The 15,752-nt window shown below is 34.8% G+C and overlaps 1 protein-coding gene across 2 annotated transcripts in view; it reads right to left on the reverse strand.

The window, feature by feature from the left end:
• LOC130902550 (glycerol-3-phosphate acyltransferase 4) overlaps positions 1-15,752 on the reverse strand; it is an 88,326-nt gene that overhangs the window by 53,542 nt on the left and 19,032 nt on the right. The window contains exons 2-4 of one of the 2 annotated variants that reach the window (XM_057814770.1): positions 15,228-15,461; positions 9,619-9,864; positions 7,866-8,102 (exon numbers count right to left, since the gene is read on the reverse strand). In XM_057814770.1, coding sequence (XP_057670753.1) covers positions 7,866-8,102; positions 9,619-9,864; positions 15,228-15,461 — 717 coding nt within the window. The remainder of the gene's footprint in view (positions 1-7,865; positions 8,103-9,618; positions 9,865-15,227; positions 15,462-15,752) is intronic. The other variant, XM_057814771.1, reaches the window with a different exon arrangement.

Genomic DNA, 15,752 nt, shown 5'->3' on the forward strand with positions numbered 1-15,752 from the left:
CGTAGATATTTGTGACAGAGCACATGCGGCTCTGTCGCGCTTTGCCGACCAATGATGTAGGGTATTGGCCACTGTCACATGAGACAACCTGTATAATTTTTTTTAAATGCGCATTTAAAAATACACATCGACGGGTTTAAGCGCTTTTCTCAACACGCCCTCATCTATTATCATCGAATTCAATCCATTGGGCTGTTCCACACCGTATATAGTAAAAAACAAAAGTTCAATACAGAACTGAATCCATGTTAAGATGTAATGAGAACAAGTTCTCGAGCTGGTGAAAGAAAGAAAGTAGGTACATTAAATTCCTTCAAAAAGAAAATCGAGTTGAATCGCGATTAATTCTAAAATATTTTTGAATAGATGAGATGATGAGAACTTTATATAATATATATAAATATTGATTATATATTACATTCGCCTCTTTCACCGCATTAGTTATCGCAAACAATTCCTATCACTAAAAGATAATTATATTTTATCAATTTCGATAGAAGAATCAATACAAATGAAAGATTCAATTATTCACACAGGTTTAACAAAAGGACCACAAACAACTTATTTTATAGACGTTTCATACAGATGCTTTAAGGTTGAATTATTTTTGTAATTCAAGTTCAGAATCCTAGATGGATCTTTAGCAAAACTATACAGAGTGAGTTTTATGTATGGAACGCCTCAATCATCTTGGAAACGGCTTGTACGAGTTTTATAAATTTTTGTATACAAGCGTCTTGTGATACGGCCGGTATAATGATGGTGTTTACATCGTCAAATCTTTCCTTTTTCCAGAAAAATAATTAACTTTGTAATTTCAAATGAATATTTTTCGCTTTTCGAAAATCTTAAGAAATACTTATTATTTCTTATCTAATGTTCACTCCACCTAAATGCAATAATTTCGGAGTTATATCTACACTTGCGTTATCTCCGCCGAAATTAAAATAATACATTTAGGTGGGTGGCTATGACTGCTACAACAACAAATTTGACGTTTCAATAAATTATTATTGTTGGGGCTTCATTGATATTTTAATGATAATATGATATGGTGATGGCGTAGAAAGAAACGTGTAATAACTTTAATAATTTATATACTAACCGAAATCCCATAACAAGGTCTACTGTCAGTAAACTAATGAAAAGTTTAACGAAACTGGTTCATTAAAATATTTACTTAAATCAGGGAGCAGAAAAACTGCATCAACTGAAAACAATTTTTAGATATTTGTGTCCTGTTAGAAGACGATCTACACTTGAATACTAGACAAATATCCAGGAAACTTGATATTTCGCAGAAATCCGTACTGAAAATTTTACGTGATAATAAATTCCGGCCGTATCACAAGACCCTTGTACACAAAAATTTATAATAAAAATCGTACAAGCCGTTTCCGAGATAATAAAACTAACAGTATAGCAAGTTGACGAATTTGAGACCAAATTCTTATTATTGTTTGTTTTGCTCGTGTTTTTGTGTCCTTTTGATTATGTATAGTGTTAAGCTTGGTTTATGCAGCCAAAATTAGAACTAAATTAAAATTAATTACTATATAAATACTAAATAACTACTATACTAAATACTACTATATAAATACTAAATACTAAATAAACTAAACTGTCTTGTTAATATTTTGGTTAATACAGTGAATTAAGGATTATTATATATTACTGGTCAACCAATAGAAATTCCCTGTATCGGTCCTTTTTTCATACAAATGTCGAAAACTCCTGACACTATCTATCAGTGTTCCATCGTCTTTTTTTGGTATCAGTTTAAAAAATAAAACACCGCGGCGGAAAGCGGCCCAATAACGCCAATAACGCGAATATTTCCATAACCAAACGAAAAAGGATGTTGTAAACAATACCACTAATACAGACTGACCGACCGTATTCTGTGCTCATAACCTCACATAATTAAGGAATTGAATAGTTAAAAGTTGGCAAACTCTTAGTTTAATTTTAATATACTGTTAATTTTTCTACATAGACCACAAGTACCATTTCAGTGTCTTTCAACAAGTACTGGCAAATTTAAATTTGCCAGTATTTCATGAAGGATGTTATATTAGTAGTTCAAGTTGAGACCACCAATGGACGGTAATTTGGTTACATTGTTGTGATCCATCTAAATATAGGTGATCTACCCTGGTAAACCGGTGTGGGTAAATACAATCACCTGACGGGTTATTTTATATGTCTATGGTTTTTTGAATACTAAAGAGTGTTTTTTTGTTGGTATCTTTTTGCCAACTGTTTTTGACAGATCACGCGTGAATCGTGTTTGTCAAACTTGTTCAGTTTGGTCTATAATTTGATCATGAATCGACTTACGAACGAACAACGCTTGCAAATTATTGAATTTTACTAACAAAATTCATGCTCGATTAAGAGAGTACATCGCGCACTTTTTCCAATTTATGGGCAGTTTGGGCGGCCTACTGAGGGAACTATTCGGAAGGTTGTGACTAAATTTGGAACCCAGTTTACACTATTGGATATTAAGCTACTAACACACAAACGTACAGGGAGAACCAAAGAAAATATTGCGGCTGTATCCGCCAGTGTTACTGCTAACCGTGAAATGTCGATTCGCCGCCGTTCTCAGCAATTGGGCCTCTGTTACTCCACAATGTGGAAAGGATTTGGGTGTATAACCTTATAAGATATGGGTAGTATAAGAATTAAAACCACACGATCTCCCACAGTGTCTGGGCACTGGCAAAGTTGGATGGAGATGCACTTTCTTATCGAAAAATTGTGTTCAGCGACGAAGCTCATTTCTGGTTGAATGGTTACGTCAACAAGCAAAATTGTCACATCTGGAGTGAAGACCAGCCAGCATTACAAAAGCTACCAGTGCATCCCGAAACAGTCACTGTTTGGTGTGGATTATGGACCGGTAGCATCATCTTCAAAAGCGGCCGGAACGTTACTGTGAATGGAAGAATTGGATATGCCTGTCATGTGGTTTCAATAAGACGGCGCCACAAAAGTTCATATCACGCTTATGACCCGTCAATTGGCCGCCTAGATCGTGTGATTTAACTTCTTTGGACTATTTTTTGTGGGGCCATGTTAAGGCTAGTGTCTACAGGGATAAACTCACAACGATTGACGCACTGGAATCCAATATTGAAGCATTTATTCGTGAAATACCTACCGATATGTTGGAGAGAGTTTGCCAAAATTGAACCTTGCGCATGGGCTATCTAAAGCGGAGTCACGGTCAACATTTGCATGAAATCATCCTCAAATATTGAATTATATTGATCGTTCTATCGATTCCAATAAAGATTTCATCAATTTTTTTAAATTTTTCTGTCGTTTTTTCAAAATCAAATCCTATACCTCTTAAAAAATCACTGATTACAAATTATTTATTCCCCTCATATAACTGACTAGTATTAATTCTCATGAGCAGCGTAATTGATAGCTTACTGAGGTTTAAGTTTTTATATCTTTGGGAATTTCAGAAAAAAAAATAACTTATTGGTATTTAACTTGTGTGAGTGGGTAAATTGTTGATAACTGCTCAATAACAATTATTAAACATCTAGAATCTATTATACAACTAAATAAATATCTTGGAAGAATTAACATACAAAAAAATAATAGAAATCAAAAGTTTTTGTAGTTCATGTTTTATATTTGAAATTTCCATCCAAAAAGAAAGCGACGGTCGGAAACTAATCCAAATATCGTACTGGGTCAAGATTCACAATCAGCTGATAGGTGATCTACCTGACCTCAGATCATAGTCATAGTCCTGACATAATTTATCATATTAGACGTGAATCAAGAACGACATACATTAAAATATTATTCACGCTTGTCTCATATCCGAGACTAATAATTTATTTATTGGCAGATCGAATCGATATATATTTATAAAAAGGATTACAGGAGGAGAAAAGGAGACATTACTGTACTACAGATCAAAAAATCCAAATAGATGTTTCAAAAAAATCGTCTTTTACTTCTTCTTCTTCTTCTTCTTCTACTTCTTGGAGATCTGTCGATCTGTTAATTCTGAAGCTGCCTCTGCATATTTTCATGAGAGGTGGATTGAGAACTATCGTTCCACCTTTTAGGTGTTCTACCGGAAGGCCTTGAGTCGGGCGGGTTGTTTTCTAGGACTATTCTCGGAAATCTGTTCTCGTCCATCCGTCTTACATGGTTGTACCACTGCCTCTTACGCTGTCTTCCCCATCTCACAATGTCTTGTATTGCTCTTTGACATCTGTATTTCTTACTCTGTCTCTTTTTGTTTTCCCCACTATTGTACTTAGTATTTTCTTCTCGGCCACCCTCAGCATTTGTTTCGTCTTGTTGGTGTCCTCTTGGACTTCCGTTCTGTACGTTATGATGGGTCTGATACAAGTCTTGTAGATTCTAATTTTGCTATCTTTGCGCATGTACAGTTTGGATCAGACTATATCTCGTAGGTATTCTGATAGTGCGGATGCTTTTACTTGCATTGAATAAAACATTTTCTTTGGTTTTGACGGTGGTCATGCATTTTAATTTTTCGGATCTTTCGTATAGTTCGTGATTGTATTGTGTTAAAAATTATTATTGATGAATATTCAAATTCATTGAAAGTAATGGTGAGGTTTTGTTTTTAGATTTATTTTAGATATTTATACAGTCAATTTCATTGTATATAAAAAAACTATATTTACGAAACTACTAATTAAAAAAAAATAGACGGAGATTTTACTGAAACCGAGGGAAAATTTTCAATACCATTATAAGAGAGGCTTCCAGAAGAACTGAAAACATGACATTTACTAGATGAGCTTTTTGATTTATTTTTGATAACTGACCCATCGATGTATGGATTTATTTAAAAAAAAAATGAGATTGATCGAAAAACGTTGGTTAATAATTTCTTTTGACGTTACCATGTACTTAATTCTGTCAGATCTTAGAAATAAAACATTTGAAAATTTACAAGTATTCCAATAAAAAACCTATTATTTTCCCTCATCCCCTAAAATTTATGCACTACTAAGCTTTGTACAAAACATTAACAAAATTCAATCATAACCACACAACAATTTCCAAAAACATTCTATAACACAGAATAATAGCGATTATAATGGGTGAGTAATTTATAATGGAATAAACCTGTATCTATTACATAAAATCACAATAATAGCATGAAATATTTCAATGAACTCATTCGCCTTCGAAGTAGTTCGTTCTGATGGCTCCAAAGCTCCCTAAGCTCAATAGTTGAATACTGGACATCTCTATTAAAAAAGCTTTCGGAAGGAAAAAAATTAAAACGATTAACTTAAAAACAGGAAATTGTGTGCAGACTTGTAGGTTGCACTGATCTCTATAATAGCAAAATTAGTAAAATTTAAAAAGGGGAAAATTGAGAGATGAAATCTTTTTAGGAAAACAAGCTTTCAATTCTACCTCTGGTTTATTTTTGTTTGTATTAACCTGGTTAAAAAACCTTAAAGATATAATAATCAAAGTCTGACAAGAACAAATTTTGTTTTTTGTTTCTCTAAAGGAAGACTTTACGGGGATGGTTCCAGAAGTACCTGGCCTGATCTAGAGATGGCGGTAGTTGCTTGAAATGTATTAGATGTATTAGAAAGTACACAATCTATACAGTAAATGTCGCCACGTTTGAAAACGCCACGTTGCTTAGTATTTGTTTAGCAGCCATCAATAGTAAACGTTTTCAGTGAATTTGTAAACATGGAAATAATTGGTCATCGTTATGTAATACAATACTTTTATTTTATAACTAATATAAAAGCTGAACTAGATTCTACTCTGGGTGAGACTGCTCCTTCGTTATCAACAGTAAAATATCGGGTATCAGAGTTTAAAGAAGGCTGTACGAACTGCGAAGACCAGCATCGCAGTGCGATCATATGAGGTGAAGATTCCAGAAATGTTGAAGGAAATCCACAAAGCGATACTGAATGATCATCGACTGAAAGTGCGCGAGCTAGCAGATATAGTAAGCATTTCAAAAAGTATGTTACATCGCGTATTAACAGAAAATTTGGACATGAGAAAACTGTGCGCAAGATATGTGCCGCGTTTGCTCACAATGTAAAGGACTTTTTGCGCAGTTTCATAACCATGGATGAAATATGGATTCATCACTTCACACCCGAAACAAAAGAACAATCAAAACAATGGGCTCCAAAAAGTGCAAAGACGGTTCCATCTGCAGGCAAGATCATGGCGACGTTTTTTTTGAATGGGCGTGGGATCATTTTCATTGACTAAAAAAGAAGAAACTATCAACAGCGAGTATTATACGAACTTGTTCGTTTGAGCGAAGAAATTAAGCAAAAGCGGACGAATGTAGTTGAGAGTAAAATGTTGTTTCATCATGTACTAGCTCACACATCAGTTATTGCAATGACCAAAATTAATGAAATCAAGTGAAAATTGCTACCTCATGCACCCTATTCGGCAGATTTAGCCTCTTCGGATTATTTTGTTTTCAGACTTAAAAAAATGCCTCAGTGGTCTAAGATTTTTCAACAAAGAAGAGGTGATGACGGCAGTTAATGGCTATTTTGAGGAGCTTGTAGATTCTTATTATAAAAAAGGTATAGAACTTATTGAACATAGTTAGGAAAATATATATGAAGCTAAAAGGAGGTTACGTTGAAAAATGAATTTTTTTTGTGATTTCTTTGTTGGGCCAGGTACTTTTGGAACCATCCTCGTTAATTGAAATGGACTAATCTAAAGAGCCAATTTTCAAACATTCTTGTTGGCTTTGAAGTGCTTCTGGTTTATCCGAGTCGAATTTGACTTCCAAATTCTCAAATGTCTCTAGTTTCTCCGTGTTAATAGGTGACTTCACTAAAGCCTTAAATAAAATTATCCAGTGGTATCAAGTCGTTAGGACGAGATGGCTAGTTAACAGGACCTTTTCGTGAAATTAATTGATGTCAAATGTTTCTTTAAGTAAATCGATTGTTCCGCACGCTGTGTGGCATGTGACTCTAACCTACGGTTCACAAACGATTGGAACACATAACAGAATCGTTTGTATAACAATAACCGCCCGGTTGGAACATGTAATTTCTATTGCGTAGAATCGTCACCGTACCATGGATCGTTTTTTGATGGGTTGGAACAAACCATCAGCATATATAAAGATACTAAGTGGCAATTATGCCGACGGCCCATAAAACGCTGGATGTAATGGTGTTTCGAAAATAGCTTGCAGATTCATCGTCCAAAATTCGCAATCCAAAAATGAACAAATCACTGAACAATATTTTAAAAGAAAATTATGGTTCTATGGCAATATTTTCTTCTACTGTTCAAATAATGATCATGTAATTTCAACTCATAGACAAGTGCTAGTAAGATGGTCTACACTCTTATCGAACATAACGAAGCGACACCTTGGATCATCGTCAACGGCAATCGTGGTAGTATACTGTTTTGAATATCAACATTTTTTTTAAATTAATCGCTCTGATTACTATGAAACTCGGGTAATGCCCGACTAATCGATTGCTAATTGCTCCAAATTTAGACAAATCATGATGAGCCAGATCAAAATAGCTTTAAAATGAATATGACCTGCCAAATTGATTGTTACAAAGAACGGTGACGCCAAATTAAGCTCCGCTCCTCTAGAAAAACTTCCATAATTAATGTCTAGTGGTTTACCTACAAGTATGCAAATAATTTCTAGGTTTGTTTGAAAGAAATTTTTTTTCATGAGATATATTTTTCAGTCGAACAACTATTTGGTTACGAAATTTGATACAAACTATAACGAGCCCACATATTCGTTACCATAGACAAATACTCTTTTATTGCAAACCGTCGACATTGCCTGTTTTAAAACTCACCAACGCATAACAGTTATCCGTCGATAAAATCATAATGTCAATTGGTGATGTATGATTTGCTACACAAACCGACCCCCTAGCAGGTCGCCATTGTTTGTTGTGTACTGTTATTATTGCTGTAACACTTTGAGAAAGAATACGAAAACACATCTTGTAAAATTTTTCGTTCAACCACCTTTTCAGAGATCCACCTCGAAGTATCGACATAGAAAATGTTGATATAATTAGTATAGCAATCTAAAAATGTTACTAAATGGAAGGTGGCGTGTTTGAATTTTGTTACAAAATCATAAATAATTCTGCAAATGTCAAATTACATCAGATTGTCATAGTTTTTTTGGAAAATTTATGGCGCTTACTTGATTTTTCATAACTTAAATTATGTTAGAAATAAGACTTCTGTTAAGAAGGGCAGAACTTCACAAAATAAAAATTGAAACGCAGATTTTTTTATGGTTTTACGTATACGGGGACACTCTCTTTCAACAATCGTACATCACAATCAGTCTGTTAGGACGTTGTTTTTACATTTCCAATACTGTAATACTGAACATACTGTTTACGCTACCACGACGTTTGTGTTTGGAAACGGGGGGCCCGTATTAGTACATCACCAAACGGCATTCCTGGTACTCTGTACAAGTCGGATATGAAAATACGAAAAATGGGCTGGAAAACCTCATATGGTACACAAGTGAAAACTCTTGGATCGTGAGGTTCGATCCTCAAATAAGAACGCTATAATAACGCCAGAAGTTTTGGAGGTCGGAAAATCCCTGCCAGAAAGGACCGAAAGTGCGGGAAAATTCGTCCGAAAAACCTGATGTGGTACACGAGTGAAGCATTGTGGAACGTGAGGTCGGACTCTAAAGTAGTAGCGGTGTAATAGCGCCAGAAGTTTTGCAGGTCGGGAAACCCTCACCAGAAGTGACCGAAAGTGCCGGAAAATTTATCCGAAAAACCTCATGACATACTTTCGCTTTTGGCTCTAAATAAAAATTATTTTTGCTGGCTTCATTGAAACTATCTGTTTGCGCTTCCCAAATTTATTTATATTGTAGAAATGTACCATTTGTGACTATATTTTCCTATGATGGCACATGAACTCCAATTTATATTAAATGGAATTATGACATTTATTTTCCTGATTGAGGTCAAATATCTATCATTTCTTAAAGAATTAAGGTGCCTGAATGAGCTGATAAAAAGAAATTTAAAAATATCCCTCTTGATTTCAAATATTTGGAATTTTCTTGGAAGGTGCCAACACGGGCACATTTATCCTATAGACTATTTTTGAGAAAAATTATTTTGGAAAAAAATGTCTTGTTTCTTAAAACTTTTCAGATAACTCTCGTAGTTTATTCTGCAACTAACTTCCCTAAAGTACAAATGTGAATAGTTTCTTTTTATATATAAAAAAGTGTACTAATAACTAACATGACAGTCGAGCACCTATAATCTAACTAAAAATGGATTAGGTTGACTCCAACAAGCCATAAAAGAAAAGAATCTTCTGCTATACTCAATATATAGAATATGTTTCAGTATTAATTCCAATTTACTAATACCTCATGTCCATTTTCTAAGCTGTAGTATGACAACGTGTATTTAACATTTGCAGTGTTATTTTTGAAATAATTTGAAATTAATAATAATCAAGTTTACTAAACTACTAAAAAAATATGTGTGTTCAACCGATGATATATTATAATAATTCATATTAAGACAAAACATCAAATTTATTACTTACCCCGAAACAGCAAATAATCAGTCTTAATGGAAATAAGAAGAAATATCTTATGAAAAAGCCACCCAGCCAAAGGAACGTTAGTTTCCATGATATGAATTCGTAGCCCCTATTTGTGCGAATCAACAGATTCCAATTTTTCAGTTCCTCGGCCTCGAACCTTGAAGTCACTTGATCTTCAATTATCGCTTCAACTCCAGCCTTTACATATTCAAATACATTTGACAGATCGAAGTCCTTATACTTCTCCTAAAACAATGTGTGTATAATTGAACATTGACCAATTGCTTCAACAACCTTGTGATGCAATGATATGAATACAATGTTATTCAATTCATTTTACTGGAACACTAATCGTGTTTTTAGAATTTATTGCTTTCAACATTTTCAAATGGAACTAGCGAGGACACTAATAATTGGAAATTATTTGAATTTTTGGTCCACCAAATACTTTTAGATATCAAATACTGATAGTATTAAAAATTCATCACAAATAATTAAATATCGTAATGAGGGAAAATAGGTTATTCTTCTTTCCCTTTAACTTATCCTTTTTCTATTTGATTACACAAATACACTGGTCTGCAAAAAAATTTAATGAAGTATCTGCACGTCCTGAATTCAAATATAACTGCTGTTTTCTTCCATCACCCACGATTTTCGGGGAGCCCCGCACGTCTATTTTTACCACTTTTCTATAATAATAATAAACTTAGGGACATTGATTTCTTTAAGGGGTAAAAAGAACTATTTCAGCTGGAAACCATTATAAATAATAAAGATATGTGCCATTATTTGATGCTTGCTTTCTTTTTATACTCTGAGGTACAGCTATCTCGTTCCATAAACCAGTACTCCGCCAACATACTTGCATTCCACTTCCCTAAAAAATCTTCTTATCTTAGCCATGTTTTGATTAAACCATTCTCCATGTTCATCGGAGACTGCTAAGACATATATTACATCCCATAATCTTGTACGCTAACAGCAATTTCTCGTTGTCAGCGACTTAATCATCGCTTTTGTGTTTACCCACATACACACATGTTTTGGAATGCAAACCAAGGACATTTTTGATTTTTGACTACTACCACTGGCCCTCAAAAATCCTTGGCTTCGTCCACCACATTCCTCCAGTCATCACGGTCCAACGCTCGGTGTCTCCACCTCCTCAAATCTAGCTCCTGAAGATTCTCTCCGACATCATCCAACCATCATTTGCGCGGTCGCCCAGACAGTCGCCGGCCCTCGGGTTTCTGTCGGTATGCTTTGAGCATCCCCGCTTCTCAGGCATACGCTCTAAGTAGCCTAGCCACCAGCATCTGGCCCTCCTGACTTCTGTCACCAGGTTGGAGTCTACATAGTGCCGATAAAGCTCGGTGTTTGTATGGCAGCGTCACACGCTCAGGTATTTAAACGACGATACATTTTGGAACTTATACCGGCCTACTTCGAAAGCCCCGGGGAAGTTCTTCTGTTCCTTGATTAATAGTGAGCCCCGCTCTAAGGATTTCTCCTTCAATTGCCCAAAGCTTTTCTTCAGTTCACGCTCCCTTCGACTGAGTAGATCAATGTCATCAGCGTAGGGTAAGTAGTGCACTGTTCTGTTGAGCAGAGTTCCTCCTCTATTAACTTCGATATTTCTGATGACTCGTTCCAATGTCAGGTTGAAGAGGGTACACGAAACGGCGTCTCCTTGCCTAAGACCTCTTCCTATTTGGAATTTTCGCGAGGTCTTCCCCGATATCTTCACTTTGCTTTTGGTCTCAGCTAACGTCATCCGCATCAGGACGGCATAGAGAATAATTAGCGACAAAGTAGAATAAAGTAAAATAAAGAGACAATGTGGATTGATCCACCCGCAAAAACGATTTAGAAAGCTTTAAACTATTAAACAAAATTCTTTTAAAAATATTTATAATCATCAAAATAGTAAGAACCACGCGGGATGAGGGAAAGCCATACTCAAAGAGCAGAAAAAGTGAATGATTGTGCAGATATTGTAGAAAATTCAGTTATAACTCCAAAATTCTTTGACAAATTTCTCAAAGGATTACATTATTTGGAATTCAGAATTTGGAAGAAAAATTAGTGCCACGGTATATTTATTTGATGCTGATATCCCGATAAGAGACACTTGATTTCAAGAAAATTGTGCCCTTCCCATTTTTGCAAGACCTAAGAGAATATCTCGATGCTGGCAGATAGAATTAACTTAAAAACATCAGATCTCAATCTTTTTCAAACTTTTTAATGGGGTTCTACGAAAGCACAATTTTTAAGACAAAACCGGCAGATATAAAGGAGGCAAGGCACGAATAAGAAAGTTCTATAACTTTCTTTATATTATTAAATAGTCAATGGATATTATAAGTTTCTTATGAAAACTTCCAAAAGATCCACCAGAATCAGCATTAGTGGGGCATACATATGTTTTATCATCCTACTGAGAGCAACGTACGAGGATGATTCCAGAAGTACCTGGCCTGACATAGAGATGGCGGTAGTTGCTTGAAATATACCACAGTATTAGAAAGTACACAATCTATACAGCATATGTTTCAAGTTTGAAACCGCCACATTGCTTAGTATTTGTTTCGCAGCTATCAATAGTGAACGTTTTCAGTGAATTTGTAAACATGGAAAAAATTTGTCATCGTTAAGTAATACAATACTTTTATTTGAAAGGCGTTAGATCATCCAATATAAAAGCTGAACCAGATTCTACTCTGGGTGAGACTGCTCCTTCGATATTAACAGTAAAACATTGGGTAGTTTCAAGGCCGCAAGACCTGCGAAGACTAGCATGATCAGTGGTCCATCAAACGGCTTCCAAAAATGTTGAAGAAAATCGGTACTGGATGATTGTCGACTGAAAGTGCACGAGCCAGCAGATATAGTTGGAATTTCAAAAAATGCGGTACATCGCATATTAACTGTAAATTTATACAGGAGAAAGCTGTGTGCAAGATGGGTGGCGTGTTGCTCACAATGGAACGGAAACAGCATCGTGAAGATGTTTCCATCAAGTGTTTTGTAATGTTTCACAGAAATAAACTCGAATTTTTCACCGTTTCATAACTATGGATGAAAGGTGGATTAATCACTTCACACCCGAAGCAAAAGAACAATCAAAACAATGGACTGAAAAGGAAGAATCGGCAAAGAACGTTCCATCTGCAGGTAAGGTCAAGGCGTCGGTTTTTTAGAATACGTGTAGGATAATTTTGATTGACAATCTTGAAAAAGGAGGAACAGCGAGTTTATGCTCAGTTATTGCAACGTTTGGACGAAGAAATCAAGAACAAACGGCCGCATTTATGTTGAAAAAAGTGTTGTTTCATCAAGACAATGCACCAGCTCACACATCCGTTATTGCAATGGCCAAAATTAATTAATTGAAGTTTAAATTGCTACCTTATACACCTTATTCGCCAGATATAGCCTCCTCGGAATATTTTCTATTCCAAGACTTGAAAACATGGCTCGGTATTTAAAGATTCTTCAATAATAAAAAGGTGATGTAGGTAGTTAATTGCTATTTCGAGGAGCTTGGCGATTCTTATTATAAAAAAGGTATCGAACTTATAAAACATCGCAGGGGAAAGTATAAACTAAAATGAGATTACGTTGAAAAATAAATATATTTTTTTCCAAAATTTTTGTGTTTTCGTTGTTGGGCCAGGTGCTTCTGGGACAATCCTCATACTTATGTATGTAGAAAACCCATATCCGTTACCAACAACTGTATCAATTGTTGGTAACTGTTTTTAAATGTATGAGCTTTGTAAGAACTGGTGTTAAAGATATAAAATATATGGGTTTGATTATATGAATTCTTTAATAACGAAAGTAACATTACCAAAAATATGTATATTGTATACAAGATATTTTTTATTTAAAATTAACGTGCTCGGCTACTATGGCCACTTGCATGGGAGCGGTTACAATACATTAAATATGAAATGGTTCATTGATACAAGTATACAATATGAATACACAGTAACACAATTTTTCTATAGTTTGTCGTAAAGTTGTACATTTTTGAGAAACTGAGGTAGAGAGGTAATTTGTTCAGAGTTGTTAAGGACTTCATTGCAGTTTAGGCTAAGCTGAAACTGTTGTCTTTCGACGGTATATTTGCGACACTCGGTCAAAATGTGCTTCATGGTTAAATACGAGTTGCAGCTGAAGCAAAACGGTCTGGGAGTAGTAGTCATAAGGTATCCATGAGTAAGTCTTGAATAGCCGATTCTTACTCTTCTTATCGCAATTAAGTCTTGCCTTGAGATATCAACGAAGATAATAGATTGGTTACCAATTGAACGCTGTATTTGACGTAGGGATGTGTCAATAGTGTCCCCATGTAACTCTGGATTTTCTATTGAACTGTGATTTTAAATCGTTTCCAATAAATACATTGTCGGTGACGGTAGATGTAGTTGCAATTTTTGCCTGTTGGTCTGCCTTCGATGCCAATGTGGGAAGGTAACCAAATTAAAGTAACTTGGACAATAGGATGTTCGGTAAATATATTTTGAATGGATAAAATAGAAGCAAGTGAGTCTGTGCATATGGCGACGAGCTTATAAGGTGGAGAGATTGAATTGATAGCCTGTAGAATGCTGAACAGTTCGCCTGTGTGAACATTACGGTTTGATGGGATTAGGGAAGATTTTATGGCAATTTGTGACGTTGTAACAGAGCAGCCTACACCTGTTTCATTTTTGGATGCATCAGTGTATAACACTAAATCATAGTGGTTATTCGTTATTATATCATTACAATCATTTATAATTAATTGTTTGGGTGTTGTATGCTTATTGTATCTCATAAGGGATGTGTTGAATTTAGAAATGTTGATAGTCCGTGGGGGAGTAGACGGGATAGGAAGAGGAGAGATATTTATATCTTTGTTGATGACAACTAACCTTTCTATGAGTATATCTCTATTATCTGAAACAGATTAACCACGGCATGCAAGTTATTATTTCAAATCAAATTCAGTTTTGCTTCTGATATATTATCTTCTGTTTTTATTATGTATACATAACGTTAATATGGAAAACAAAACATATGTACCGCCCTTGTGCTATCTCTGTTGGATCTTTATTAAGACTTTAGATGAAATAAAATATCAGTGGCCTCAGCATAAAACCAAGTTTGTTCAAAATCTGTTCAGTTACAGTGGTAAATTGGGAAAATATTGAATAAGTCCCCACTATTTTATGTTAATAGTTGATCAGTAGACAAAAAGTGTTGACCAAAGTTATTAAAATAATAGTTTTGATACATTTAATATGTGGATTACTGGGTATGAATGCTTTAAAAGTACAAGATGATGTTAACAGTATTTCTCTTTAATAAAGTTTGGTAGCGCAAGTCTCTATGTCGAATAGTTTTCAAGATACAACACTTGTTTGGCCATCTGGGTTGAATAAGAAACTGAAAAAACATCAAGTATTTTCAAAGTTATTGTATTTTTTAGAAACTTTTTACCAAAAGTTCTCTCAAAAGTACAAATAAAACAACTTAATGTCGAGAAACATTAGGATGCAATTGTTGAAATTTAAAATATATCAAAAATAGTTGAGAAAAAGCGATAAACTCACTTTGTGCTCTTTAATGGCTTCTTCAGTCTTAGTTGTAGGTGGTTCAGGTACGAAAATTAATCCTTCATCCCTGCTAATTAGATTATTCCTTCCACCATTCACAAAACCATTTGTTAATGGAGGATTTACTAATTTTTCCGATGAAGTTATTTCTTCACTATACCCTTCATCTATATCCTCCAGTGATTCTTTTTTTCTATGCTTTAAAGAAGATTCTATGTCTTTTCTGCCATACTGGAAAAAAAGTTTAAATCAAGTTTATAGAACCAAACGTGTTGGAATGTTTCACCAAAAATATTTTCATACAGCAAGTTCGCGTCTTTGTTGATAATACAGAAGTGATCTATAAGTATAAACGATAATCAAGAAAGAAATAGTTGAATCAATCTTCATCGTATCATAATTTTTCCCTCTCGATAAAAACTCGCTTTATACTAAACAGCGGATGTAATTTGAATATAACTAATGAAGCCACAACAATAATTTAAGTTTGTTATACTTAGATATGGGGGAAGAGTTCAATTT

This window comes from Diorhabda carinulata, chromosome X, assembly GCF_026250575.1.
Source record: "Diorhabda carinulata isolate Delta chromosome X, icDioCari1.1, whole genome shotgun sequence".
Taxonomy (NCBI): domain Eukaryota; kingdom Metazoa; phylum Arthropoda; class Insecta; order Coleoptera; family Chrysomelidae; genus Diorhabda; species Diorhabda carinulata.